General features: G+C 42.7%; 3 protein-coding genes across 3 annotated transcripts in view; 1 reads left to right on the top strand and 2 right to left on the bottom strand.

Annotated features, from left to right (window-relative positions):
• Positions 1-26,295, top strand: part of LOC139534900 (SLAM family member 8-like) — a 116,766-nt gene that overhangs the window by 13,659 nt on the left and 76,812 nt on the right. The gene's annotated exons all lie outside the window — the stretch shown is intronic.
• On the bottom strand, positions 6,392-19,863 carry LOC139534820 (uncharacterized). The gene is made up of 10 exons (XM_071334275.1): positions 19,839-19,863; positions 19,357-19,437; positions 19,197-19,259; positions 18,996-19,070; positions 18,802-18,864; positions 14,612-14,708; positions 7,681-7,775; positions 7,172-7,441; positions 6,899-7,018; positions 6,392-6,691 (listed from the first exon to the last, which is right to left on the bottom strand). Exons 1-10 carry the CDS (start codon positions 19,861-19,863, stop codon positions 6,528-6,530), a joined length of 1,053 nt encoding a protein of 350 aa, XP_071190376.1. The 3' UTR covers positions 6,392-6,527.
• LOC139534821 (high affinity immunoglobulin gamma Fc receptor I-like) lies at positions 18,996-25,263 on the bottom strand. Its single transcript, XM_071334276.1, has 10 exons — positions 25,252-25,263; positions 21,492-21,849; positions 21,115-21,393; positions 20,709-20,957; positions 20,373-20,489; positions 20,225-20,249; positions 19,839-20,147; positions 19,357-19,437; positions 19,197-19,259; positions 18,996-19,067 (listed from the first exon to the last, which is right to left on the bottom strand). Exons 1-7 carry the CDS (start codon positions 25,261-25,263, stop codon positions 19,994-19,996), a joined length of 1,194 nt encoding a protein of 397 aa, XP_071190377.1. The 3' UTR covers positions 18,996-19,067; positions 19,197-19,259; positions 19,357-19,437; positions 19,839-19,993.

A 26,295-nucleotide genomic window follows, 5' to 3' on the forward strand; every position in this document is an offset into this window, starting at 1 on the left:
ATATGCATAGTCACTTTAACTATACTTTCATGTACATACTACCTCAATTTGCCCGACTAACCGGTGCCCCCTCACATTGGCTGCCTGGACAATATGCATTGTGTCCCGCCACCCACCACCCGCCAACCTCTCTTTTATGCTAATGCTACTCTCTGTTTATCATATATGCATAGTTACTTTAACCATACCTACATGTACATACTACCTCAATCAGCCCGACTAACCGGTGTCTGTATGTAGCCTCGCTACTGTTATAGCCTCACAACTGTATATAGCCTTGCTACTGTTATAGCCTCACAACTGTATATAGCCTCGGTATTGTTATTTTTCACTGTCTTTTTTACTGTTGTTTTTATTTCTTCACTTATGTATTGTTCACCTAATACCTTTTTTTTACTTAAAAATTGCACTGTTGTTTAGTAGGCATTTCACTGTAGGTTGTATTCGGCACACGTGACAAATACACGTTGATTTGATTTGACTCTCCACTGAATATCTGGGAGGATGTGGGGTATATGGTCAGAACAGCCTTTGCCTTTCCTGCACAAAATAAAACCAGCATGATACAATTGTTTTTTTGAGACACTCAAAACTAAAAATATGTCTAGTCAAAAGAAGCTTTAAAAATCACAAATAAAACATTTGATGAAGCATTAAGAAATGGAGGCTTGATCAAGTGTACAAATATCTACCATCATCATCTTCAGAGTGTCCAGAGTAGATGTGTGTACTCAGCACTACAACAAAGAATGTCACATTGCTCCAATATTAGCTTGAAATAAATAATAACATGCCATAATCATGTTACTGATTACCAAATTCATTCTGTACTTTATTTTAAAGGTGCAATCTTTGATTTCTACACACATTTTTTTTCATTAAATAAGTCGTAGGCATTTATTCTTGAAGAGTATAACTTTTAATTCCCTCAAAACTGTCTTATCCCATCAAAAACCGAAATATATGGTTATTTTATGACAATTATTTTAAACAATGTAGATTAATGAATTTCCTTAGCCCCATCCCTCAGCCATATACCACAAAAAGTGTCAGGGTGGCCATTTTGTGGTAGTTTGAATTACGGACGGCAGCTTTAAATGGCCGCTAACTTCCCATGTTCTGCACACAGAGAGTGTACAGAGACCAAAAACACCAAAACACCACTCATTAATCTCTTAACACAGTTTACTATAACTGTAGTGAAGGAACCCTCAACCATTTACAATAATCACAACATGATAATACAACACATCCAACAAATATTGCATTTTATATTCATTGTCATTGACAGCACATTTTGCAACCATTGAGTTAACACCACTCTTTAGTTCCTGAGTAATGACTTGGTTAAATGCACACCACCACACTAACCAGGTCTGCATGGCATCGGCTATACAAGCTCAGGTTCTCACAGAGATGCAACATCTATGTAGGGTGGTCACTTTCTTACTTCATATCTACACCATATTTGCTGATATTTCCTGTGAGTGCCATTTACTAATATTTTCTCAATAAGGGCTAAAACTCCAAAAACAAAGCTAAAGCATGAAACTGTCTTCATTTTGATTAATGTCTTATTCCCTTTTCCTTTAAATTCTTAGTAAATCAGGTAATTAGTGTTCATAAACAAACACACTAACTCAGTACTTACATAGCAGCAAACAGAGCAAGGTGTGCTCCATTCTGTCCCCTGACAAGTGACTTTCTCTACAACTACAGTCCTTCTAACAAACCCCTTTACTTCCTATATGATGACAGTCTGCTTAGATCACACCACTTCACTCTGAGATCACACCTCTTCACTGTACACAGAAAAACAGAGAGAAAGATTCTTGAGAAATGTAAAAATAGATATAAAGTAAGTTTAGGCCTTCCCTCAAACCTTTGCTCAGTTGTCAGGTGGCAAGCCAAGCCAGCTAACCTCAGTTGAGGCACAATGGAAATGGACATCTCCAGCCACCCCTCACTTCTCAACCACTCTCTGGATAAGCTGGATAAGTTGATTGTAGATACACACAACACCTCAGATGGTTCTGTTATGAGTAATACGTTTAGTTAGCTACTGTCTACATATATATGTTTGTTATTGTGTTGTTTATGGTTGTATTTCACTGTGTCTGTATATGTGATGTGTATCAGGGCTATTGTTCATGTACTGTATTATGTGTGTGTTGTTTGTGTGTGTGATGGTGTGTGTGTGTGTGTGTGTGTGTGTGTGTGTGTGTGTGTGTGTGTGTGTGTGTGTGTGTGTGTGTGTGTGTGTGTGTGTGTGTGTGTGTGTGTGTGTGTGTGTGTGTGTGTGTGTGTGTGTGTGTGTGTATATTGTTTGTGTTTGCCTATTGTTTATTTTTGTCATTGTTTTAAACTTTTTTCAATTGCTTTTCTTTTTGTAAATATTTTTTTTACTTATTTATTCATTTATTTTTATATACATTATATATATATATATATATATATATATATTTATATTTTTTTGTATTTTCATTTCACTTTTGTATTTGGCGGATTTGACAAATAACATTTGATTTGTGTGTTATTTATTACCACTGACCAGAGATCGGAGGAGTTTCAAAGCTGTAACTGGGGAACTGGGTTTCCAGGTTAAAGTCTAGAGGTTCATTTAGCTTCAAATCATTCGTTAACTATTTACCTCTAAAAATATCTAAGTGGTATGTTGTAGAGTGTAGAGTGTGGGACACATGTACAACATTTGTGAAGAAACCAGGAGAAAGTTTACAGGGGAAAGCAGTTACAGACTTCACCTTTAGTTTGTATACTATGGTAAACATCTGGGGTTTCTTATCGCCCCCTTCAGGGACAGGCCTGTAACTACTCCACATTCTTGTGGATCACAATATCGAAATAATCAATCAATCAAATTTTTGGTTTGGTCAGGGTGTGAGTTGGGGTGGGTATTCTATGTTCTATTATTTGTATTTGTATTTCTATGTTTTGGCCGGGTAGGGTTCTCAATCAGGGACATTGTTGTCTCTGATTGAGAACCATACTTAGGTAGCCTTTTTTCCCACCTGTCTTTTTGGGAAGTTAACGTTGTTTGTGGCACATACAGAGCTCTTAAGCTTCACTGTTGTTTTGTATTGTTTATTTTTGTCGGTGTCATTTCTAATAAAAAGGAATATGTACTCTCACCACGCTGCACCTTGGTCTCCTCCTTTTGACGGCCGTGACAGGGGGTCAGCCTGATGTACCAAACTACCCAATAATCCCCTTCATGTAGCCTAACTCTCACTCACACACACAAACACATGTACCCACATATAATCAAATATGTTGTTTTTTTACTGAATATATTATCTACACTTATAATTAATATGCTTTGTTTAACTGATTGAACAAAGTTTTTTATTTGATTGGTCACTTAGCAACAACATAACCCCTCAGTCTACTGGGTCTGTCCCCTTATTCCTTCCTCTCTCTATGTCATCATATTAGTTTATATTATATGTTTCTCAGGCTCATGCTACAACCTGATTAAAAGCTGTAGTGACCAACAACTCCATTTCTCTGCAGTCAGAAAACACAGTGTAACCAAACAACGTCATCATCAGTTGCCACATTTATTGTGCATATATGACATACTTCATATTCTATGAATGAAACATTTTCTTGTCCAATAAAGGAAATAGTTAGCTAACAATATTCAAAATCCAGAGAAATACATGAATCATCATCATCTCAGAGTTGCACATAAAGTGTACTCCATTCTAAGCCTCTGGCAAGTCTTCCGGACCCATACAGTTCCTGTGGCTGTGACACGAATGGGGCTTTGACAGAATTAGAAAGGTACAGATGCTAAAAGAGAAACATAAAAAATAGCATCTGATGTCATGTTCATCTCTACACAACTTCCTCTTACTGTAAAAGGAATGGACACATCAACACTGTGGTCTTTCTGTGGGTGGAAGAGATAACTGTAGTATATATCAGATGAAACTTAGTGGATAAAACATAGTTGTACAAAAAGTGAAGTCAATATTGCATTTATCATACCTGGTCATGTTGACATGTTCAGTACAGTCTTTAATGACACTAGGAGAGGTGTCAAAGGTTTGACGTCATGGCATGTTTATCATTTGGTTTATGTTGTAGCTATTTGGAGGTCAACTGCATGTAGATGTTCTTGAGTTACAGTCTGTCAACTGTTCAAAGTAATAACCCAGGAAAGTAGTGATCAAAGTGATAGATTGAATGTAAAAGAGATAAATTAATAAGTGAACTACAGAATATGTATGCTGCAAGAACAATGTCATTCTTCTCTCTGACAAGGACATACATCCCTACACAACTTTTCATGTGTCCTCATCAGCCCAACAACTAGGTTTTCACAGGTTTTTGCATATGATTACAACCAATTCTCTATTTGACTCTCTCTGATCACGGTGGGAAAAGACAGCTTCACACAGTGCCTTCCTTCACAAACCCACACTGCTAAAGAGGAAGAGAGCAAACCATGACCACTCAACTATGACAAACAAGTGACCTAATGTGAAGTTCCTCAGCCTTTTAATTTCATGCACTTTGCACTAGAAAAAGTCAAACTTAACCAATTGCTTGATTAGCGGTATTATGCAAGTTGAGTGGACTTAAAAATGACAAGAATTTGAGCCAAAGTGTTAGTCTTTAATCAACAAACTCTGCTTGAAGTCAGTTGTATTTGAACAAGCTTGTTGAGTAAAATACAAAATTTATGTTTGCTCAAAACAACTCAAAAAGACACCAATCATCATTATCATCATTATTCCAGCATGATCTCTTGCATGTTGATTTTCAGAATGGTTTGTTTCAATACCTGTGTATTTGCATGTACTATGACTGGTTGCTTACGCTGCACAAACATAGATTACATAAATATTTCTAAACGAATCCAATCTGTTAGTAGTTGGACTTATTTCACACATTACTGATATGTTTGTTCCAGTTTATATGATTTAGGTAGTCTCAATAATCAATCTTATCTTCCCCGTCAGTCATTCTGAATGCAGGTTGCGTGTGACTGAAAGTTTCAGTTGTTGGATATCCTAACTTTGACTGGATTCCAATAGAAATGACACATCCCATTGCAAGCCCGCATAATTTCACTAAACCAGGAGTTTCAGACCAGTGTGTTAGGGTGTAACTAGGCCCTCAGCGGCTTTATGATATATGTAATGTAATGTCATAATGAGTTTAATTTTAAAGGTAACATATCCACTTAGACATTCACTTGGTGAAGGCTACAGTACTGAAAACCATTCAATACAACAAGTGGGAATTACAATTCACTCTAAATGCAAAGCACTCAAGGTATGCAAATAAGTTAGAATTATTTTTGATTCTCTGAACAGCATATTTTTTAAGAATGAACTGAATTCCATCTGGTTATTGGGACAGATATGAATGCCATTTTGGACATGCGGATAAATCAAATAAGAACAACTACAATCCACATGTAACAAAGACTCTCCATCATATACTCTCTGATTACAACCTCATTGATGCCTGGCGAGCACATAATCCTGGTGCAAAAGAGTACACTTTCTATTCACAGGTTTAAATCAACCTCACTAGTCAATGTCATACTAGTATGTAAATCAATTTTCTTTCATCTAGAAAATAGAAATTCGACATATGAGCTTGTCTGATCACCACGCCTTCTACTGCCTATTACACATTTCCGAATCTTCTAATTGTATCTAGGCCCTCAAACAAAGGTATAAGTGTAACGTTCGACGTCGGTGGAAGGAAGAATGGACCAAAGCGCAGCATGGAAAGTGTTCATGATATTTATTTTCAAGAAATACTCAAACAAAAATAACAAATTCAAAAAACCGAAAGCGAACAGTTCCGTCAGGCACAGACACTAAACAGAAAATAACACCCCACACAACCCAAACGGAAAATCGCAACTTCTATATGATCCCCAATCAGAGACAACGATAGACAGCTGCCTCTGATTGGGAACCATACTCAGCCAAAAACAAAAAGAAATAGAAAACATAGATTTTCCCACCCGAGTCACACCCTGACCTAACCAAACATAGAGAATAATAAGGATCTCTAAGGTCAGGGCGTGACAATAAGGCCTTATGACATACTGTATATATGAGAATCATCAAAGGGAGAAGGAAATAAAGCAAATAGTGTAGGTTGTGATGAAATTAAACAGTAACATCTAGGCCTATCTACAGAATATACACGTGTAAGATGCAGAGGATGCAGAGGGTTCTATTTCTATGGTAGGCCCAGCCTATGACAACATCCTGTTCAGCTCACAGTACTTTCTGGTAGGGAGAGGGTGCCTTCTGGAAGTCCAAATGTAATCTTGTCATATAGAGTCTACGGCTACAAGTGACAGATAATCAAGAAGAAACTGTTTCAGCATCAAGAAAGGTATAGACTATTCTCAAAGTAGACTACATAGTATTCCATTCAATCACAGACATTTTACAATTATGACCATTTATATCTTACCTTGTTCAATCTTGGGATAACCAGATCATTGACGGTCTCATAGATGGATATTGGGTTTACCTGACTGTTTGATCTTGTCTGGAATCAAAATACAGCCCATTACAATACAGTACATACAGCTTCACACATTCAGATACATAATAATGGCAATGCATACTTACATCTATACTTCTTGTGTTGTCCATAACATCGGCATATATTGTGTTGTCAGTTAGATCTTCTGTGATTTTTATAAAATATCAAAATATCAACCAATCAGAAACATTTTATACAGGATATCAACAAACATACCCAGGAATTAATTAGGGGTCTCACTCTTTTTCTATTTTCTAGCAAATCCCCCCAAAATCATATCAGCTGAAGAATACATCTAGAACCAACAGAAATGTCACCTTAAGTATAGTGGAGGCCCCTAAGCTGTACATACCTGTGTTACTTCGGCCCCTGCAGTAGCACACTGCCACAGCTACAGTGAGGATCAGCACCACAGCACCTCCCACTGATACTCCGATGTAGATGGTATACCACACTAGTCCTGTCACATATTCTACAACACACGCGATTAGACTATACAATATGATAAAGACTGAATGGCTCTATATCAATGTACAGTACATCCAATGTAATCACATTGCGTTCAACATTATCGTATAAGCACACTGAAAAGTGTATGGAAGGGATTATTATGATATCTAGGTACCTGGGGTGGTTGTGTCATTACTGCACTTTACTGTTGCTGAGGCAGTTTTCCAACTGACCAGGTTGGAGGCGTTGCACTTTACACTGATGTTTCTCTCTGCTGGTGAGAGAGAGAAGTGAATCTGCTGGGCGTCCCCGAAAATCTCATTGTCTCTCTCCCAGGTGTAGGTGAGGTTGGGGTAGCAGGACATGTTGCACAGCAGCCGTACCGTACAGGAGCGGTTGGCCAATAGCTTGATGTCTATCTGGATCGCCACCTTGGATATAGGCTCTGACCAACCAGGAGAGAGATAAAGACTCTTAATTAGTCTTCTCAATGAACCCTACCATAGCCATACCACCAGGAGAAAGATGACTTGAAAATGTGACGGATATGTAACAAAGCATTGTGAGTAAGGTCAGTATGAAACCACAAAACCTGTGTTATAGTTTAAAGATCTTTAGCCATGGTTATGGATATAAATTAGAATGATATCAAAATAGGATGCAAAAATGGTGAAAACAGCCTACCGTGGACCTTCAGAGTGATGGTCTTACTGCCAATCTGACCTTTGACCCCTTCGCCTGTAAGTAGAAAATCCCCTGAGTCTTGCAGTGTCAGCTCTCTGTGTCAGGACCCGATGCGAGAAACAGTCACTTAATAATTGGCAGAACCCAGAAGATGAGGCAGACACAGCAGTACTAGAGATGGTGGTTTAATGAAAAATGGATAACCTCCAAAATACAACGAAAAATCCACAAAGTGGTAAAAAACAGCAGGGAAAAACAAACCTCAAAAGACTACTCAAATAATAAACAAGAACAAAACCAGAGAACCTCTGGAAAATCCAACAAGAGAAAAGTCTATATAAAACAAGGCTTGGGCTGGGGCTGGGTGCTAACTTACAAACACTGAGCAAGGAACTAAGGAACACACAGGGTTTAAATACTAACAAGGGAATGACTTACAGGTGCAAACAATAATTGGAGCAAGAAAAACAAAAGGTACAAAAAAGGTGCAAGGGGGACATCTAGTGAACAAAACCTAAACAGTCCTGGCCAAAACCTGACAGAATCCCCCCCCTAGGAACGGCTCCTGACGTTCCTACCAGCCTTCTCAGGGTGGAGGACCCTGAACTGACGAATGAGGTCAGGGTCCAGTATGTACTTGGCAGGAACCCAGGAGCGCTCCTCGGGACCGTAGCCTTCCCAGTCCACCAGATACTGCCAGGACCGCTGCACCCGGCGGGAATCCAGTATCCGGTGGACGGTATAAGCCGACTGGCCTCCGATGACACGGGGCGGAGGGGGAGGTCTGCCTGCCGGGATAAGGGGAGAAAAAACAACAGGTTTTAATAAGGAAATGTGAAATGTGGGATTGATCTTAAGGGATCTGGGTAAGTGCAGGCGAAAAGTAACGGGATTGACTCTCCTGGCAATCTTAAAGGGACCGATGAATCTCTGGGACAGCTTGCGAGACTCCACCCTTAGCGGTAAGTCTTTTGTTGAGAGCCATACTCTCTGGCCGGGGTACAGGGTAGGACCGGGACGGCGACGTCTGTTGGCTTGTCGCTGGTACTGCTGTGAGGAACGCAGAAGATTAAGACGGGCCTTCTTCCACGTAAGCCGACAGCGTCTGATGAACCTCGAGGCTGAAGGCACTCTGACTTCTGCCTCCTGGTCCGGGAACAATAGCGGAGCATAGCCAAACTGACACTCATGCGGAGACATACCAGTGGAGGAGGAGCACAAGGTGTTGTGCGCGTACTCGGCCCAAACAATGAAGGATGACCATGTGGACGGGTTGTTGGAAACCATACATCTGAGGGTGGTTTCCAGCTCCTGATTCATCCTCTCAGTTTGGCCGTTGGACTCCGGATGGTACCCTGAAGATAAACTGGACGTGGCCCCTATGAGTTGGCAGAAGGCCTTCCAAAACCTTGAGGCGAACTGGGGACCTCTGTCGGAAACCATATCTTGCGGGATACCAAAGACTCGGAACACATGGTTAATCACCAACTCAGCTGTTTCCTTGGCAGAAGGTAATTTGGTCAAGGGAACAAACCTGGCCGCCTTAGAAAACCTGTCGATGATGACTAGGATAGTAGTATTACCATGGGACGGAGGAAGGCCAGTAATAAAGTCCAACGAGATATGGGACCAGGGTCGGTGGGGAATAGATAAAGGGTGAAGGAGTCCTTGAGGGCGGAGGTGAGAAGATTTGCCCTGGCAGCACACGGGACAGGCCTAGACGAAAGTGGCAACGTCTTCTTTTATGGTGGGCCACCAGAACTTACGCTGAATGAACTCCAAGGTGCGACCTACGCCCGGGTGACAGGTGAGGCGAGAGGAGTGCCCCCACAGAAGGACTTGGGATCTTGCTGCCTTGGGAACAAACAACCGATTAGCAGGACCTCCTCCAGGGCCCGGTTCGATGGCTTGAGCTTGTTTCACGGTATCCTCCACTTGCCACGAGATCGGAGCCACGATCTTAGCGGCCGGAAGGACAGTCATGTCAGTATCTTCTCGAATGGCAGGAGAGTAGATTCGTGACAAGGCGTCCGGTTTGAGATTCTTCGACCCGGGTCTATAGGTGAGGATAAACTGAAATCGGCTGAAGAAAAGAGACCATCGAGCTTGTCTGGAGTTCAACCGCTTCGCCTGCTGGATATACTCCAGATTTTTGTGGTCCGTAAGCACTTGAAACGGTTGAGAAGCCCCCTCGAGCCAGTGTCTCCATTCCTTCAATGCCATCTTAACTGCTAGGAGTTCACGATCCCCCACATCGTAATTCCTCTCGGCCGGGGTAAGCCGGTGAGAGAAGAAGGCGCAAGGATGAAGCTTCTTGTCTTCACCCCTCTGAGACAGGACAACTCCAACCCCAACCTCTGATGCGTCTACCTCCACCACAAAAGGTTCATCCGCCGTTGGTAGTGTCAGGATGGGAGCAGAGAGGATGCGCTGCTTGAGTCCTTGGAAGGCCGTCTCAGCTTCTCTTCCCCACAGAAACCTTGTGTTGCCACCCTTGGTTACAGCTGAGAGAGGGGCTGCCACCGAGCTGAAGTTCTTGATGAACTTGCGGTAAAAGTTGGTGAAGCCCAGGAAACGCTGAACTTCCTTAACGGACTTGGGGGTGGGCCAATCCGCTACCGCCCCTACCTTCTTGGGGTCCATCTGGACTCGACCGGGTTCCACTATAAATCCCAGGAATTGTACTCGAGAGGAATGGAATTCACACTTTTCCGGCTTAACGTACAAATGGCTGTCTAGGAGGCGTTTGAGCACTTGTCTGACATGCTTGGTGTGTTCTTGAAGGGAGCTCGAAAAGATGAGGATGTCATCCAAGTAAACAAACACGAAAATGTTAAGCATATCCCTAAGCACATCGTTTATGAGCGCTTGGAACACAGCCGGGGCGTTGGTCAGGCCGAAGGGCATCACCAAGTATTCGTAGTGACCAGTAGGCATGTTGAAAGCGGTCTTCCACTCGTCACCGGGTTTGATCCGCACAAGATGGTATGCGTTCCGCAGGTCAAGCTTAGTGAAGACCACTGCTTCCTGGAGCAGCTCAAAGGCTGTGGCCATAAGGGGTAGCGGGTAGCGGTTACGGACGGTTATGGCATTAAGTCCCCGGTAGTCGATGCAAGGACGTAATCCTTGCATCGGTAGACTCGATCCCTCCGATGTCAACAACTACAGACCAGTATCCCTTCTTTCTTTTCTCTCCAAAACTCTTGAACGTGCCGTCCTTGGCCAGCTCTCCTGCTATCTCTCTCAGAATGACCTTCTTGATCCAAATCAGTCAGGTTTCAAGACTAGTCATTCAACTGAGACTGCTCTTCTCTGTGTCACGGAGGCGCTCCGCACTGCTAAAGCTAACTCTCTCTCCTCTGCTCTCATCCTTCTAGACCTATCGGCTGCCTTTGATACTGTGAACCATCAGATCCTCCTCTCCACCCTCTCCGAGCTGGGCATCTCCGGCGCGGCCCACGCTTGGATTGCGTCCTACCTGACAGGTCGCTCCTACCAGGTGGCGTGGCGAGAATCTGTCTCCGCACCACGTGCTCTCACCACTGGTGTCCCCCAGGGCTCTGTTCTAGGCCCTCTCCTATTCTCGCTATACACCAAGTCACTTGGCTCTGTCATATCCTCACATGGTCTCTCCTATCATTGCTATGCAGACGACACACAATTAATCTTCTCCTTTCCCACCTCTGATAACCAGGTGGTGAATCGCATCTCTGCATGTCTGGCAGACATATCAGTGTGGATGACGGATCACCACCTCAAGCTGAACCTCGGCAAGACGGAGCTGCTCTTCCTCCCGGGGAAGGACTGCCCGTTCCATGATCTCGCCATCACGGTTGACAACTCCATTGTGTCCTCCTCCCAGAGTGCTAAGAACCTTGGCGTGATCCTGGACAACACCCTGTCGTTCTCAACTAACATCAAGGCGGTGACCCGTTCCTGTAGGTTCATGCTCTACAACATTCGCAGAGTACGTCCCTGCCTCACGCAGGAAGCGGCGCAGGTCCTAATCCAGGCACTTGTCATCTCCCGTCTGGATTACTGCAACTCGCTGTTGGCTGGGCTCCCTGCCTGTGCCATTAAACCCCTACAACTCATCCAGAACGCCGCAGCCCGTCTGGTGTTCAACTTTCCCAAGTTCTCTCACGTCACCCCGCTCCTCCGCTCTCTCCACTGGCTTCCAGTTGAAGCTCGCATCCGCTACAAGACCATGGTGCTTGCCTACGGAGCTGTGAGGGGAACGGCACCTCCGTACCTTCAGGCTCTGATCAGGCCCTACACCCAAACAAGGGCACTGCGTTCATCCACCTCTGGCCTGCTCGCCTCCCTACCTCTGAGGAAGTACAGTTCCCGCTCAGCCCAGTCAAAACTGTTCGCTGCTCTGGCACCCCAATGGTGGAACAAACTCCCTCACGACGCCAGGTCAGCGGAGTCAATCGCCACCTTCCGGAGACACCTGAAACCCCACCTCTTTAAGGAATACCTAGGATAGGATAAAGTAATCCTTCTAACCCCCCCCCCCCTTAAAAGAGTTAGATGCACTATTGTAAAGTGGTTGTTCCACTGGATATCATAAGGTGAATGCACCAATTTGTAAGTCGCTCTGGATAAGAGCGTCTGCTAAATGACTTAAATGTAAAATGTAAATGTAATCCCCCGTCTTTTTTGGCCACAAAGAAAAACCCTGCTCCCGCTGGCGAGGTGGATGGACGCATGAGGCCTGCTGCCAGAGAGTCCTTGATGTAGGTATCCATAGCAGCTCGTTCGGGAGGAGATAGGGAAAAGATCCGACCCCTGGGGGGGCAGGTGCCCTGAAACAGGTCGATGGGGCAATCGTAAGGTCTATGGGGTGGTAGTTTGGTGGCCCTCTGTTTGCTAAATACCGGTTTGAGGTCATGGTAACACTCGGGAACTCGGGACAGGTCGATGGATTCTAGAGACTCAGGAGGGGAACTCGGGGAACTTGGGAAGATACAAGTGGCTTGGCACGTAGGACCCCACTGCTTGATAGTGCCCACAGACCAGTCGATGTGAGGGTTATGGCTGTGAAGCCAGGGGTATCCAAGGACGAGAGGGAACTCGGAACACGAGGTCAGATGAAAGTTCATCACTTCCTGGTGTTGGGAAACTGAAAGTCGCAAGGGGGTAGTGACACGAGTGACAAGTCCAGATCCCAAAGGGCTTCCATCCAACGTAGTAACCCTTATGGGGTCACTTAGAGGTTCAGAGGGAACGCCATTCTCCTTCGCCCAGACACCATCCATGAAGTTACCTGCGGCTCCAGAGTCTACCAAGGCTTGAAGGGGAAGCTCGTGGTTGTCCCAGGAAAGGGTAACTGGAATGAGCAGGCGGGAGTTGGATGGATGGGTTATGTTTCCCGTTACAGTCCTCCCAGGCCTGCACGGGAGAGTGCATTTTCCCTGGAGCCCGGAACACGTGGAGAGGAAATGGCCCGGTTTGCCGCAATATAGACAGCATCGCTTCCTCATCCGGCGGTCTCTCTCAGCCTGGGAGATGCGTCCAACCTGCATGGGTTCCGGTGGAGTCAGCGAGGATAAAGGTGGAGACTCGGAGCTGGGACCGATAGGAGCTAGGGTGAGAGATCTACGGTTGAGCTCTCTCTCTCTCAGACGCTGGTCTATGCGTGAAGCCAACTTGATCAGGGACTCGAGGTTGTCTGGTGGTTCCCGAGTGGCCAGTTCATCTTGGATGGTGTCGGAAAGACCCTTCAAAAAGCACACTGTGAGCGCCTCGTCGTTCCAGCCACTCGCTGCTGCCACCGTGTGGAACTGGATGGCATAGTCCGTCACGCTGCGCCGACCTTGGCGGAGAGTCAGGAGCTGTTTGGCTGAGTCAGGACCGCTGGTAGGACCTTGAAACACTCGCTTGAATTCTTCAGCAAAGGTAGAGTAGCTGGCACAGCAGGGACTTTGGGCATCCCACACAGCAGTAGCCCAGGCTAGGGCTTTTTCCGACAGCAGGGTGATGATATATGCTATCTTGGACCGGTCGGTGGGAAACGACGAGGGTTGCAGCTCGAAGGAGAGAGAACATTGGGTGAAAAAACCCTTACAAACACTCGGATCACCTGAGAACCGTTGGGGAGGCGGCAGACGAGGTTCAGCCAGGGGGTTAACTGCCACGGGCACTTGAATCTGATGAACTGGAGCAGAAGCGGTTGCAGGAGAAAGTTGATCAGAAATCTGCTTTATGGAAGTCATCATCTCCGACAGAAGTTGAGAATGTCCAGCCAGTAAGGCCTCTTGCTGAACCAGAGCAGCTTCGTGACGTTGGACAATCCCCTCGTGGTGGGACAGCATGGGAAAAAAGTCCTGGGTACTGGCTGCCTCTGGGTTCATATTAATGGCTCAGTGTTTCTGTCAGGACCCGGTGCGAGAAACAGTCACTTAATAATTGGCAGAACCCAGAAGATGAGGCAGACACAGCAGTACTAGAGATGGTGGTTTAATGAAAAATGGATAACCTCCAAAATACAACGAAAAATCCACAAAGTGGTAAAAAACAGCAGGGAAAAACAAACCTCAAAAGACTACTCAAATAATAAACAAGAACAAAACCAGAGAACCTCTGGAAAATCCAACAAGAGAAAAGTCTATATAAAACAAGGCTTGGGCTGGGGCTGGGTGCTAACTTACAAACACTGAGCAAGGAACTAAGGAGCACACAGGGTTTAAATACTAACAAGGGAATGACTTACAGGTGCAAACAATAATTGGAGCAAGAAAAACAAAAGGTACAAAAAAGGTGCAAGGGGGACATCTAGTGAACAAAACCTAAACAGTCCTGGCCAAAACCTGACACTCTGACTGTTAAACTGAAGTTTTTGGTGTTCATCTTTAGTCTCCCCTTAAACTGGGATGCAGGTGAATAAATGGCTTCTGTGTTGAATTCTACAATTTCCTTTCCCATATACTTCCAATCCAAGGATTTGAAATGTCCATTCTCTATGCCTGCCAGCAGCTCCACAGAGTCCCCCACTCTCTTGTTGATGATCAGAGGAACACCTACATCTGAAACACACAAATAAATACGTTATAAAGGGTAAATCAAATTTAAAATAAAACAATTATGACAACAATCAATGGTTGCGCACTATATTTCAATGATCTTATTACTGTGTAATTATTCATGTAAGTACGATGTAGCAAGTGATGTAATTACACATTGTTACACTCTAATACTTGTTACAGTGTGACTGTAATACTTGTGACAGTGTGCCAACATGAATAACTACACAATAATACACTACAATGCAAAGTCCAACTTAATCAATAATAGATAATAATGGATTGGATTTATAGAGCGCATTTCCAGGTTTCATTTATGCTGTACGTGGAACTTAGCATATTTTCACTTTATATCTTTATGTATCTGAGTGTGTGGGTCCTATTTTACTTCATTAAAGTCCACTCCTCCCCCACATTCAGTAGAACAGGACGAGATGACAGGAAAAGAGAAGTGGGGGTGGATCTGATAACCCCTCCTCAGCTCACAAGTACAAATACCACTGTGTTTACTGTGTAATTATTCACCAGAAATGCATCATATACTGGATGGGCAACATAATAATTACATATCAGTCTGAAGTAATGTTTTATAAACTCTTATAAAAAAATGTTAGTCATTAATTAAGAAAAAAAAACAGTTACAGTTCATTGAAGAATTTAAGACATAACTGCAGTTATCCTAGTCCTGCAATGTATCATATTATGTAATAGAAACAATAATTTGATACAGTCCCATATCGTCCCACAGGGTGTTAAGATCTGTTACGTTCTAGAAGCACTGCAACAGCTGCTGACCCAACAGCACCATCGGCACTCATTCAAAACTGCAGAATCAATACAACATGTTATGTTCCTGAATATAGGTATTATGTAGGTGTTATCAAACAGTAATAAAGCAAATATTTCGAGATATCCAACCAATCACTGATGACTAGGCATTCTTACAGGCAACACACATCATGTAAAAACCAACAAGGAAGTTAGAGAAAGCTGACGGTTTTCCTTACTTTATCATGCAAGCAAGCACATGCAATAGATCCTGTTTGGTGATGATTCTACACTCTTGGTTTCACATTAGAATAAGGAGACCGTTGAAAAGACCCTAAGCAGCCAAATGACTAAAGTCAGTAAGTGGTTATCCATTTAGGCAAACAGAATGTATCCTGTTTGGTTCCAAACACAAAGTGAACAACTCTTCCAACTTCTCGGTCAAGTTTAATGGTGTAGCGGTGAAGGAAAAATGCTCTGTTACATTCATTGGGATGTGAACTGGACCAACACATGACATGTGAACTTGTGGCTCTGAAGGCCATTGGGAATGTTCACTCCAGGACCAAGTTCCTGGCAAAGGTAGCCAAGTTCCTGGATAGAGAGACTATGAGGACCCTGGCAACATCTCTGATACAGGGCCACTATGACTATGCTTGTATCTCATGGTTCAGTGGCATAACAAAAAATCTGAAGGACAAACTTCAAATGGCCCAAAACAAACTAATGAGAATTGTATTCAAGCTCAGCCATAGGGACGCACGTTGGTCCTGATCATTTCAGGGAACTGAACTGGCTTCCAGTTGATCTGGTGGTGGTGCAGATTAAACTGTTGATGGTTTTTAAAGTGATACATGACCTTGCCCCCAATTACCTGTCGAGTTATTTTTATTTCTTAGAGACTCTCATAGCCTTCAGACCAGAGCCAGTGTTGCCAATATGAGACCACAGCTCTATAGGAGCATGGCTGGAAAAAGCTCTTTCCTTAACACTGGTGCAAAGGAATGGAATGGTGTACCAAACCATATAAAATCTATCAATACGCTAGGGAGTTTAAAGATATACCTTAAGACATGGTTTATGTGCAAAATGCTATTTTATTCCTTTTACGGGTTCCTCTCTATTCATGAGATGTATTGTATTTTTGTTTTATTGTATATTCAAGAGGACCACAATGGGGATACGTTTTTAAACGTGTTTGTGTCATCCTCGTTGATGGTTCTACTGTGTTTAAAATGTTGAAATAAATAAGAATAGTTACAGAACTTACCATAGTGGAGGTTGGAGAGTAGGAGAAGTAGTATTCCCTGTTTGGAGAAGCAGGAGATGTGACCACCAGACATCTCTTTAAGGCGTTGGCTGTTATCCTCTGGCTGTATGTCCTTGTCTTTCACTGTCACTGATGGCTAGCAGTTGACTATCCAAAACACACAGAGAAGAAAGAGCAGAGACTTCCTTTTGATGAGGGCTGCTGTTCTATAAAATAATTCCTGTATGTTAGCTGAAAAAGAAGTCACATTCTACCCCTTAACTCAGCTTGAGAGTTAGAAGATGAGGCATGGGTGTGTTTGGGGTCTGTCACTGTGTTGATCAGTCTGATGGTGGTTTTGGAGCATGTGTTTCCTAGCTGCTGCTGGTTGTGTGGTAAATGGTCATGGTGTTTCACAGACACTGGTAGCGTTGTTACTTTATGAGCAGACCACTCAATGTTGCAGAAAAAGAGAAAGGAGGTTGATAGACGGCTCGGGGGAAGAAAGAGAAAGACAGAGATCGAGATTGAGACAGAGACAGAGAAAGAGAAAAAAAGACAGAGAGAGAGAGGGGGGAGAGAGGGGGGGTGGGGGGGTTAGAGAGAGAGAGAGCAAAAATGTCATAACACTGTCTGTGCAGTTTCATCTTGGCTTCATATGCCTGCAGAAGTGTTTGCATGACTTCTTCTGCATGCTCATAGGTCAGTGTGGCTGAGGGACATGAAACACCTGCCAACTTTCTCGTTAGGTAGTGGGTCCCAGGTTACTGATAGAGGCCCCCCTTCTACGTTTCATATAACAGCTTGTGGTGATGTCACCACCTGTGACTGTTTCTCAGGAGCAGTGACAATGACCTGGCTGCCGGCTGTCTGTCTGACCACTTAGACATTAACACATAGACACAGAAACCCCCTAACTGGAACAGTGACCTTCCAGACCATGCAGGGACACTGAAAATATCAGTCAGAGTCATACACCACTAATGTCATTAATCGTTATGACCTGTCTGTAGGATGAGGAGGCAATATGGGAGAACTGGTAGTCATTCGTACGTAGGTTACTAGCTCCTCAGAACTCCTGCAGAGTATATGACATCATAAAATTGAGAAGAACTGTTCTTTTGAGGAACACTCTTCCCCAGAAGTCATTCTGAAAATCTCAACGGGTCTTCAGCAGATGGGGTATGGCTTTAGAACTTTGCTCATGGGGCATTTATGTTATATTTCTCAAGATTCAATGGGTATATATAATTAAGTCCAAAAATGTATGTAGAAATAGCAGATTGCCCTTTAACTCGCACATTGTGGAGAGTGAGATCATTACTAGGCTTAAAGGAGTTTTGACCAAATTAGGTTTTATGGAAAAGTTGATGACGATGATAATATCTATTTACTGTAAGAAAGCACTCATTCCATCTGGTGGATAAAAAATTGTTTATTAAAAAAGCACAATGCAAAGATATTGTAAAAGTACAGGCCATTAGAAGAAAACGTGAATAATACTTTTTTGGGAAATTCATATACAAATATGTTATTCTATCATCTGAATAAATCAACAATAAAACTCAATTCACAATACAAAGCAGATACAATTGCAGTAGCTGCAGATAAGATGCATCATGATTGCACCATATAGTAGAAAAAAAAGCTTTTACAGTGAAACACAATTAAACCATGCTTAAATACAATAAAATAAGTAAATAAAATAAGTAAGAACGCCTTAATGTACAAGCTGTTATTGCGTGTGTGTTTGTGCATGTGTGTGTTTGCTTGTGTGTGTTGAGCCTACAAAATCCATGTTCCGAGTTCCTTCTCCTCCTCTGATGGTGTGTCCTTCCATCCCTCCAACCCTCCAACCTTCCATCCTTCCATCCCTTCGTCCCTCCATCCCTCCGTCCCTCCATCCCTCAGGTACCTGCAACATGTCATCACACAAAGTTGTTCAGGACATGCAGTCAAATAAACTCTTAAGAATTAAACAAAGAGACATACTTTAAATACATTACATTTTGATATCAGAGAATTAGATCCATATTAGTATCATATTAATTATCAATCACATATGGCTATTAGTCTTACCTGGGGCTGTGACTGGCTTCAATTGAGAATAGACTGAATCTGCCTCAGGTGGGGTTGATGTTTCTGTAAGAAGTGAGGATAACACCAGAATAATATAACAGTTATAAACAGAATATTATGCAGCTAGTCAATATGGGGTCAGAGGTGTGAGGGTATGATAGGGGGAATATTGATGGAGGGATGTCCAGTCTTACCTTTCTTCTTCTTGGCTTTGGCCTTCTGTTTAAGGTCAATCTCAGCATAGGTCACATCAACAGGTCCAGTTGCTGCTGAAAATTAACATTTCCAGTCAACAAATTAAGGAAGTGGCTTATTGAATATTCTGCATCTTTTTTGAAACTCCAAAATCACACATTTAGATTTCACTGACTGCCAACCTGTAGAATGAGTCTCACCTGTGGTCTTCCCTGTCTTGACCTCAGAATAGACTGGATTTTCTTTTGGATCAGATGTCATTTCTGAGGAGGAGGAGATCATTTGTATGTTTTTATCAAATTTGATGAGTAAAAAACACTGCTACATTTTGGATGAATTTATGTGACAGTTGAGAGTTACTTTTCTTTTTCTTGTCCAACTCTTTGAGTTGAATCTGGGCGTACATCACATCACTTGGTCCAGCAGTAGCAGCACCAGCATCTGAAATATACAGGTAATACACTAATATCTCTACTGACAGTTAGTATGCTAGTCATATTAAACATATGTTGAATAACAGCAACAACAACTCTATACTGTATTCATGCTTAATTTAACATACAGGTAGCCTAGTGTTTAGTAACCGAAAGGTTGCAGGGCCAGTAACCGAAAGGTTGCTGGATCGAATCCCCGAGCTGACAAGGGAAAAATATGTCGTTCTGCAAATGAGCAAGGCAGTTAACCCACTGTTCCCCAGGCCCCAAAGACATGGATGTCAATTAAGGCAGCCCCCCCGCACCTCTCTGATTCAGAGGGGTTGGGTTAAATGCAGAAGACACATTTCATTTGAAGGTATTCAGTTGTACAACTGACTAGGTATCCCCCTTTCCCTTTCCCAGTACCATTGTCATTACTGTCTGAGTGCATGATTGTATCATAGATGTTAGTGCCACCTGTTGGTCAAAGAAGAGAGAGAAAGATTAATAGGTTGGTTTTCCCTCAGCTTGCCTAGGGACATAGAGTACGGTAACATCTATATAAAGTGAATGGTGAAAAGTCAGTATGTGAAGTTACAGAGAGGAGAGTGACAGTGGTCTGGGCTGAGAGACTGACCATGCTGCAGACGTGTATACCCAGCTTCAGGTGCCTGGCCCTGGGTAGATCCTTGGTCCTGTTGGGGGTCCAGGTTGGTCCTCTGGGGCTGGGGGGGCCTACAGGGAGAGAGATACTCATGAAACACACAGATTCTATTTTACTGTATGAAACGTTGAAAGACAGGTGTACTCACCAGAATATTCTGTTGCAACAGGAACCTGTAATGAGAAATGCATAATATTATATTGTATCAATTCGTTACTGTTTTATACTTTTGTAATTAGACATTTTTTTCCTAAACATGAACTAAAAAGATAAATGTGAATTGATGAAAGTCTCACCTCCGGCTTTTTTATATCGACACAGCAGTACCAGGAGAATGGCCAGTAGAACACCAGGAACAACCAGGCCCACAACCACTCCTACTAGGACTGATGTAGAGGGTCCAAGAGTTACGCCTGGAGAGAGAACAGCAAATCACCATCCGACTCTGAGGTAGTTGTAGAAAATAAATAAAGTAGTGGATAAAGTGAATATATATTTGACATCTGACTTGAGATCAGATGACCAGCCTGAGCTTGTAACTCCAAACCTACAGTATGCTTTTTAAACACTACAAATGACTGATGACCACAGATATTATGAAAAGGCCATGTGATTATAAAAGTTTTTTTCACCTCTCACTGTCACCCAGCTCTCTGGTGATTCTCCTTCATTAGATTTACACTTGTTGGAGCCTTCATCTGACTTGGAAACTGCAAGGATGGTCATATCTCCTGTGGTATCATTCCTGATGAGTACTCCATCTTTGTAGAAATCAACCTTGGGGTTCGGGTTTGTTTCCTGATATATATTTGTACAGCTGAGAGTCATAGACTCTCCCTCAGTTATGGGATAGGGAAGGCTCTCCAGGATCAGAGTGCCAACTGTATAACAAAATATATAAATAATACTGTAAATCTGGAGTAATCGACCACATGAGCTTGTATTTTATGAGATGCAACCATTCAGTTACAGAATTGAACATCATTATCATACATTGTAATGTAAAAAACGTTAGTGACTGTTGTACAACAGACGTACCATCCACTGTGATGTTGACAGCATTACTGTACTCTCCTGATCCAGACTCACACCAGTACACTCCACTGTCCTTTTTACGTGTGGACCTGATGGTACATGTGGACCCTGCTTTTGATCCCCAGTTAGAGACACACTCTGACTCCCCTGCTTTCTCTCTGTATCTCTTCAGTCTCCATCCAGTAGAGTTCCTCTTCTCCTCACAGTTTAGTGAGGGAGACGTTGATGTAAAGTGTTGAGTTCTGTTAGGTCTTATTTTGAAAGACACTGATGGTTGCGGATCTGAAACAAAGAGTGACAGAGACAAACGTATACAGTGGTTATATATACACGAGGGGAACTTAAATGTGATTAAATGCAGTTTCAATGCAGTTAGTTACCTCCTGACCAGAGAAACTGAGGTTCACTGTAGAGTGTGTCATAGACTGGGTCTCCTCTCCCAGCTCTACACACAAATCCTCCTGTGTGACTAGGACCAGCAGGGATCAGAGTGTAGGAGTCTTCACTAGTCCCACTGCCAGATAGAAGCTCTACAGAGTAGGACGTGTCCGATAGGGAGAGTAACCCAGCTGTGTAGGGAACAGTTCGGTACCAGAAGAACCTCCAGCCTGTAGATGACTCTTTAACCCCACAGCTCAGAGTAACTGAGTCTCCAGGGTTCAGCCACTGAGGAGAGACAATCAGGACAGATTGGGGTTTATCTGTTATGAAGGAAATGACACAAATCAAAAGTTCAGTCTTTAAAATGTTTACCAATTTTGTTATTATGGGATTGTACCTCACCCCAAAATCTAACTATAGTTTTGTTTCATCATTGAAACCACTGTCTGCTATTTGACCTCATCCCTTCTGTCTTTCTCTTGCAATCTCATAAAAACAGACTTACCTAACACGGTCAATTGTATAGCATTACTTGTCTGGGAGTGTTTTAAGCCATTTGTTTTCTGAAGACCTTCACAGGTATATAGACCATTCTTTGCAAGACTGATTCTGTACTCAGGCTCTGTTTTGGTGTAGACCGACATCCCACTGTTATAAAAAGCATATTCAATCTCTTCACCCCCTTGAATGTTACAACTGAGAGTGACAGTCTCGCCACTGAATATCTGGGGCCAGTTGGGTTGGAGGATCAGAACAGCCACAGGTCTCTCTGCACAGACACATCACAGAAAATAAACATTATCACACACCTTAGAATGTAAAATAATGTTGATCAGCATTCATCACAACATGACCATATCATATGTTGTCATTTCTGAACATACAGTATGCACTCTGAACTGTCTGACTTACCAAGATCTATCAGAATACTGACATATACAGTGATCTCTACACACACACACACACACACACACACACACACACACACACACACACACACACACACACACACACACACACACACACACACACACACACACACACACACACACACACACACACACACACACACACACACACTGTTACGTTCCCCAGTTTCTGTGTTGTAGCGTTTGTATTTGAGTGTGTGTTTCAGGAGATGGCTTCATGAAGTTCTCCCCAACCAGCTGATTGGTCGACCCCAGGCTAATTGATGATTGGAGCTGACTCCGGCGCCTCGTCAAGATACAGCTTTTTCTAATCACCATTGCCACCTGAAGCTATAAAAGCCAGTGTTCTGTTCAGGAGAGAGAGAGAAATTATTAGAGAGAGAGGATAGGCAGGGAGAGATCATTGAAGGCTGAGGAATGCAGAGAGTTTGATTGAAAGAGAGAAGAGATTAGACGGAGATTGAATGTTTTGGAGAAAGATTAGAGAGAGAGATCATTGTAGGCTGAGGAATGCAGAGAGTTTGATTGTGAGAGAGATATTTGCTAAGAGAGGAGGCTGATGGCTTTGGGGTAATTTACTATGTTAGTTGTTGTTGGTAGCAGCTTTGCTATGTTCTGTGTTTGTTGTTCTTTAGTGTCCTGAGTTAGTTTACTCAGTTTTGTTGTAAAGTGTTTGTGAAATTGTTAATAATTATTCTGTTTCATTTGTTCCCAGGGGGGAAGGGGAAGGCACTTAGGGAGTGCTTAGGCAAGAGGCCCGCGGGCATACATATACCCGTAGTATATTCATTGTCTAGGCACACTAGGTAAGACCTGGGCGGACCACCCCCTGTATTTTGGTTTAGGGCACCAGGTGGTGTTAACCTGTTGGGGACCAGGAGGTGCTATTTTCACTTTTGGGGAAAATCGTATGATTTTTAAACGGCCTCGTACTCAATTCTTGCTCGTACAATATGCATATTATTATTACTATTGGATAGAAAACAGTCTCTAGTTTCTAAAAACGTTTGAATTATTTCTCTAAGTGAAACAGAACTCCTTTTACAGACCATTTCCTAACCGGAAGTGAGATTTCCAAAAGCGAACTCTCTCTTCAGGAGCTTGTCTATAAAAGGGCATGTCACTTATGACTGTAGAAACACGTCATACGCCTTCGCCTGGGTGTCATGCGGAAGTGAGAGAAAAAATCTGTTGATTATCTCGACCAGGGACTGAACACAACGTCTTGGACTGAGACGTGCGCACTTTTATTTATTTCCTGGGCGCGAAGTCGGACCTGTACTCGGCTCATTGAAGAGCCTTTTTAAAGGTGAATATGATCTCTGGCTTCGATTTTCTTTGATACATGTCACAATATCATCTTAAAGTATGTTTTTTCAATATAGTTTAATTATATTATTGAAATTTATTCTGGACTTTAGACGTGATGCGACGCAAGAATTGGTTCAAGAACGAGAGGCTAGCAATGCTAGCTAATGGTGCTTGCTAATTCTGAGGGAAATCGTTCGTTATGGATCCAAATAAAGTCGGTTCTGAACAAAGGACCCCTTGGAGAACATTCTGATGGAAGATCCACAAAGATAAGGACCCAATTTGGGATGCTTTTTCATATATATCTGTCGAACTGTGCTATGCTACCGTTTGACTAGAAGCAATGCTGCTGTGTGCTAGCTATTGTAGTAAGCTAATATAACGATATATTGTGTTTTCGCTGTAAAACACTTCAAAAATCGGAAATATTGGCTCTGTTCACAAGATCTTATTCTTTCATTAGCTATCCACCATATATTGTTCTGAAATGTTTTATGATGTGTAATTAGTAGTTGACGTTGGTGTCTGTATTTTCTTTGGCTACTGCCGTGCGATTTCTGACTGTAGCTGTGATGGTGGCTATGATGGTAGCAGTAATGTAAAACTGATTTATAGCTAAAATATGCACATTTTTCGAACAAAACATAGATTTATTGTGTAACATGTTATAGGACTGTCATCTGAGGGAGTTTTTTCTAGGTTATTTAGGTTGGTTCTAGGTTGGTTCTAGGTTAGTTAGGTTAGCTACTTGCATGCTACCGTTGCTGTGAAAAACTGTCTGTCTGTCTTTTGTATTTGGTGGTGAACTAACATAAATATATGTGGTGTTTTCGCTGTAAAACACTTCAACAATCGGAAATATTGTCTGTATTCACAAGATATTTGTCTTTCATTAGCTATCCACCATATATTTGTCTGAAATGTTTTATGATGTGTAATTAGGTAGTTGGTGTCTGTATTTACTCTGGCTACTCCCGTGCGATTTCTGACTTTAGCTATGATGGTAGCAGTAATGTAAAACTGATTTATAGCTAAAATATGCAATTTTTTGGAACAAAACATAGATTTATTGTGTAACATGTTATAGGACTGTCATCTGAGGTAGATTTTTCTAGGTTATTTAGGTTGGTTCTAGGTTAGTTAGGTTGGCTTGTGCATGCTACCTGCAGCCTACTTGTGCTGTGAAAAATGTCTGTCTGTCTTTTTTTATTTGGTGGTGACCTAACATAAATATATGTGGTGTTTTCTCTGTAAAACATTTAAAAAATCGGACATGTTGGATGGATTGACAAGATGTTTATCTTTCAAATGCTGTATTGGACTTGTTAATGTGTGAAAGTTAAATATTTCAATATTGTTTTTTGAATTTGCCGCTCTGCCTTTTCAATGGAATGTGGGAGGAGTGCCGCTAGCGGCACCCGTGGCCTCAATTAAGTTAGGTAAGTTAAGTGAGTAGGCAGGTTAGATAGGAGAGGGGGAGCTTTGATATTTACTTTCTTTGCTTTGGTTCCGTCCAGACCCTTTTCCCCATATTACCGTGTAGGAAATAAATCCTAGTAAACGGTAAGTTCTGCCTTTGTCGTCCTTTCTCCCACCTACAGTTCATACCTCTTGCACTTCACAGAGAGTTGAGTTGTAGCAGGGAGTTGCGTTCCCTCTTCTCAGAGGTGTGCGTAACACACACACACACACACACACACACACACACACACACACAGTTACTCACCTTTCACAGTTATAGTGACAGGATCACTGATGATTGATGATATGGATCTGGACTGGATCTCTCCCTGACACCAGTAGAGACCCTGGTCAGACTCAGCAGCTCTACTGATGGTGAAGGTGACTCCTGTTGTAGTGTGTTTGTAGTGTGTCCCCGCACCAGAGGTGCCACCAAAGTGGGGTGAGCCAGTGGTGGAGCGGGGTCTTCGTCCCGCACCTGAGCCGCCACCGCAGATAGATGCCCACCCAAACCCTCCCCTATAGGTTTAGGTTTTGCGACCGGAGTCCGCACCTTTGGGGGGGGGGTATTGTCACGCCCTGACCTTAGATCTTTTTTTTATGTCTATTTTGGTTTGGTCAGGGTGTGAGTTGGGGTGGGTGTTCTATGTTCTATTATTTGTATTTCTATGTTTTGGCCGGGTAGGGTTCTCAATCAGGGACAGCTGTCTATCGTTGTCTCTGATTGAGAACCATACTTAGGTAGCCTTTTTTCCCACCTGTCTTTGTGGGAAGTTAACTTTGTTTGTGGCACATAGCCCTTAAGCTTCACGGTTGTTTTGTAATGTATATTGTTTTTGTCGGCGTCATTTCTAATAAAAAGGAATATGTAAGCTCACCACGCTGTGCTTTGGTCTCCTCCTTTTGACGGCCGTGACAGGGGGTCAGCCTGATGAACCAAACTACCCAATAATCCCCTTCATGTAGCCTAACTCTCACACACACACACAAACAAACACATGTACCCACATATAATCAAATATGTTTGTTTTTTTACTGAATATATTATCTACACTTATAATTAATATGCTTTGTTTAACTGATTGAACAAAGTTTTTTTTAA

The sequence above is a fragment of the Salvelinus alpinus genome, chromosome 11 (genome assembly GCF_045679555.1).
Source record: "Salvelinus alpinus chromosome 11, SLU_Salpinus.1, whole genome shotgun sequence".
In the NCBI taxonomy this organism is placed as follows: domain Eukaryota; kingdom Metazoa; phylum Chordata; class Actinopteri; order Salmoniformes; family Salmonidae; genus Salvelinus; species Salvelinus alpinus.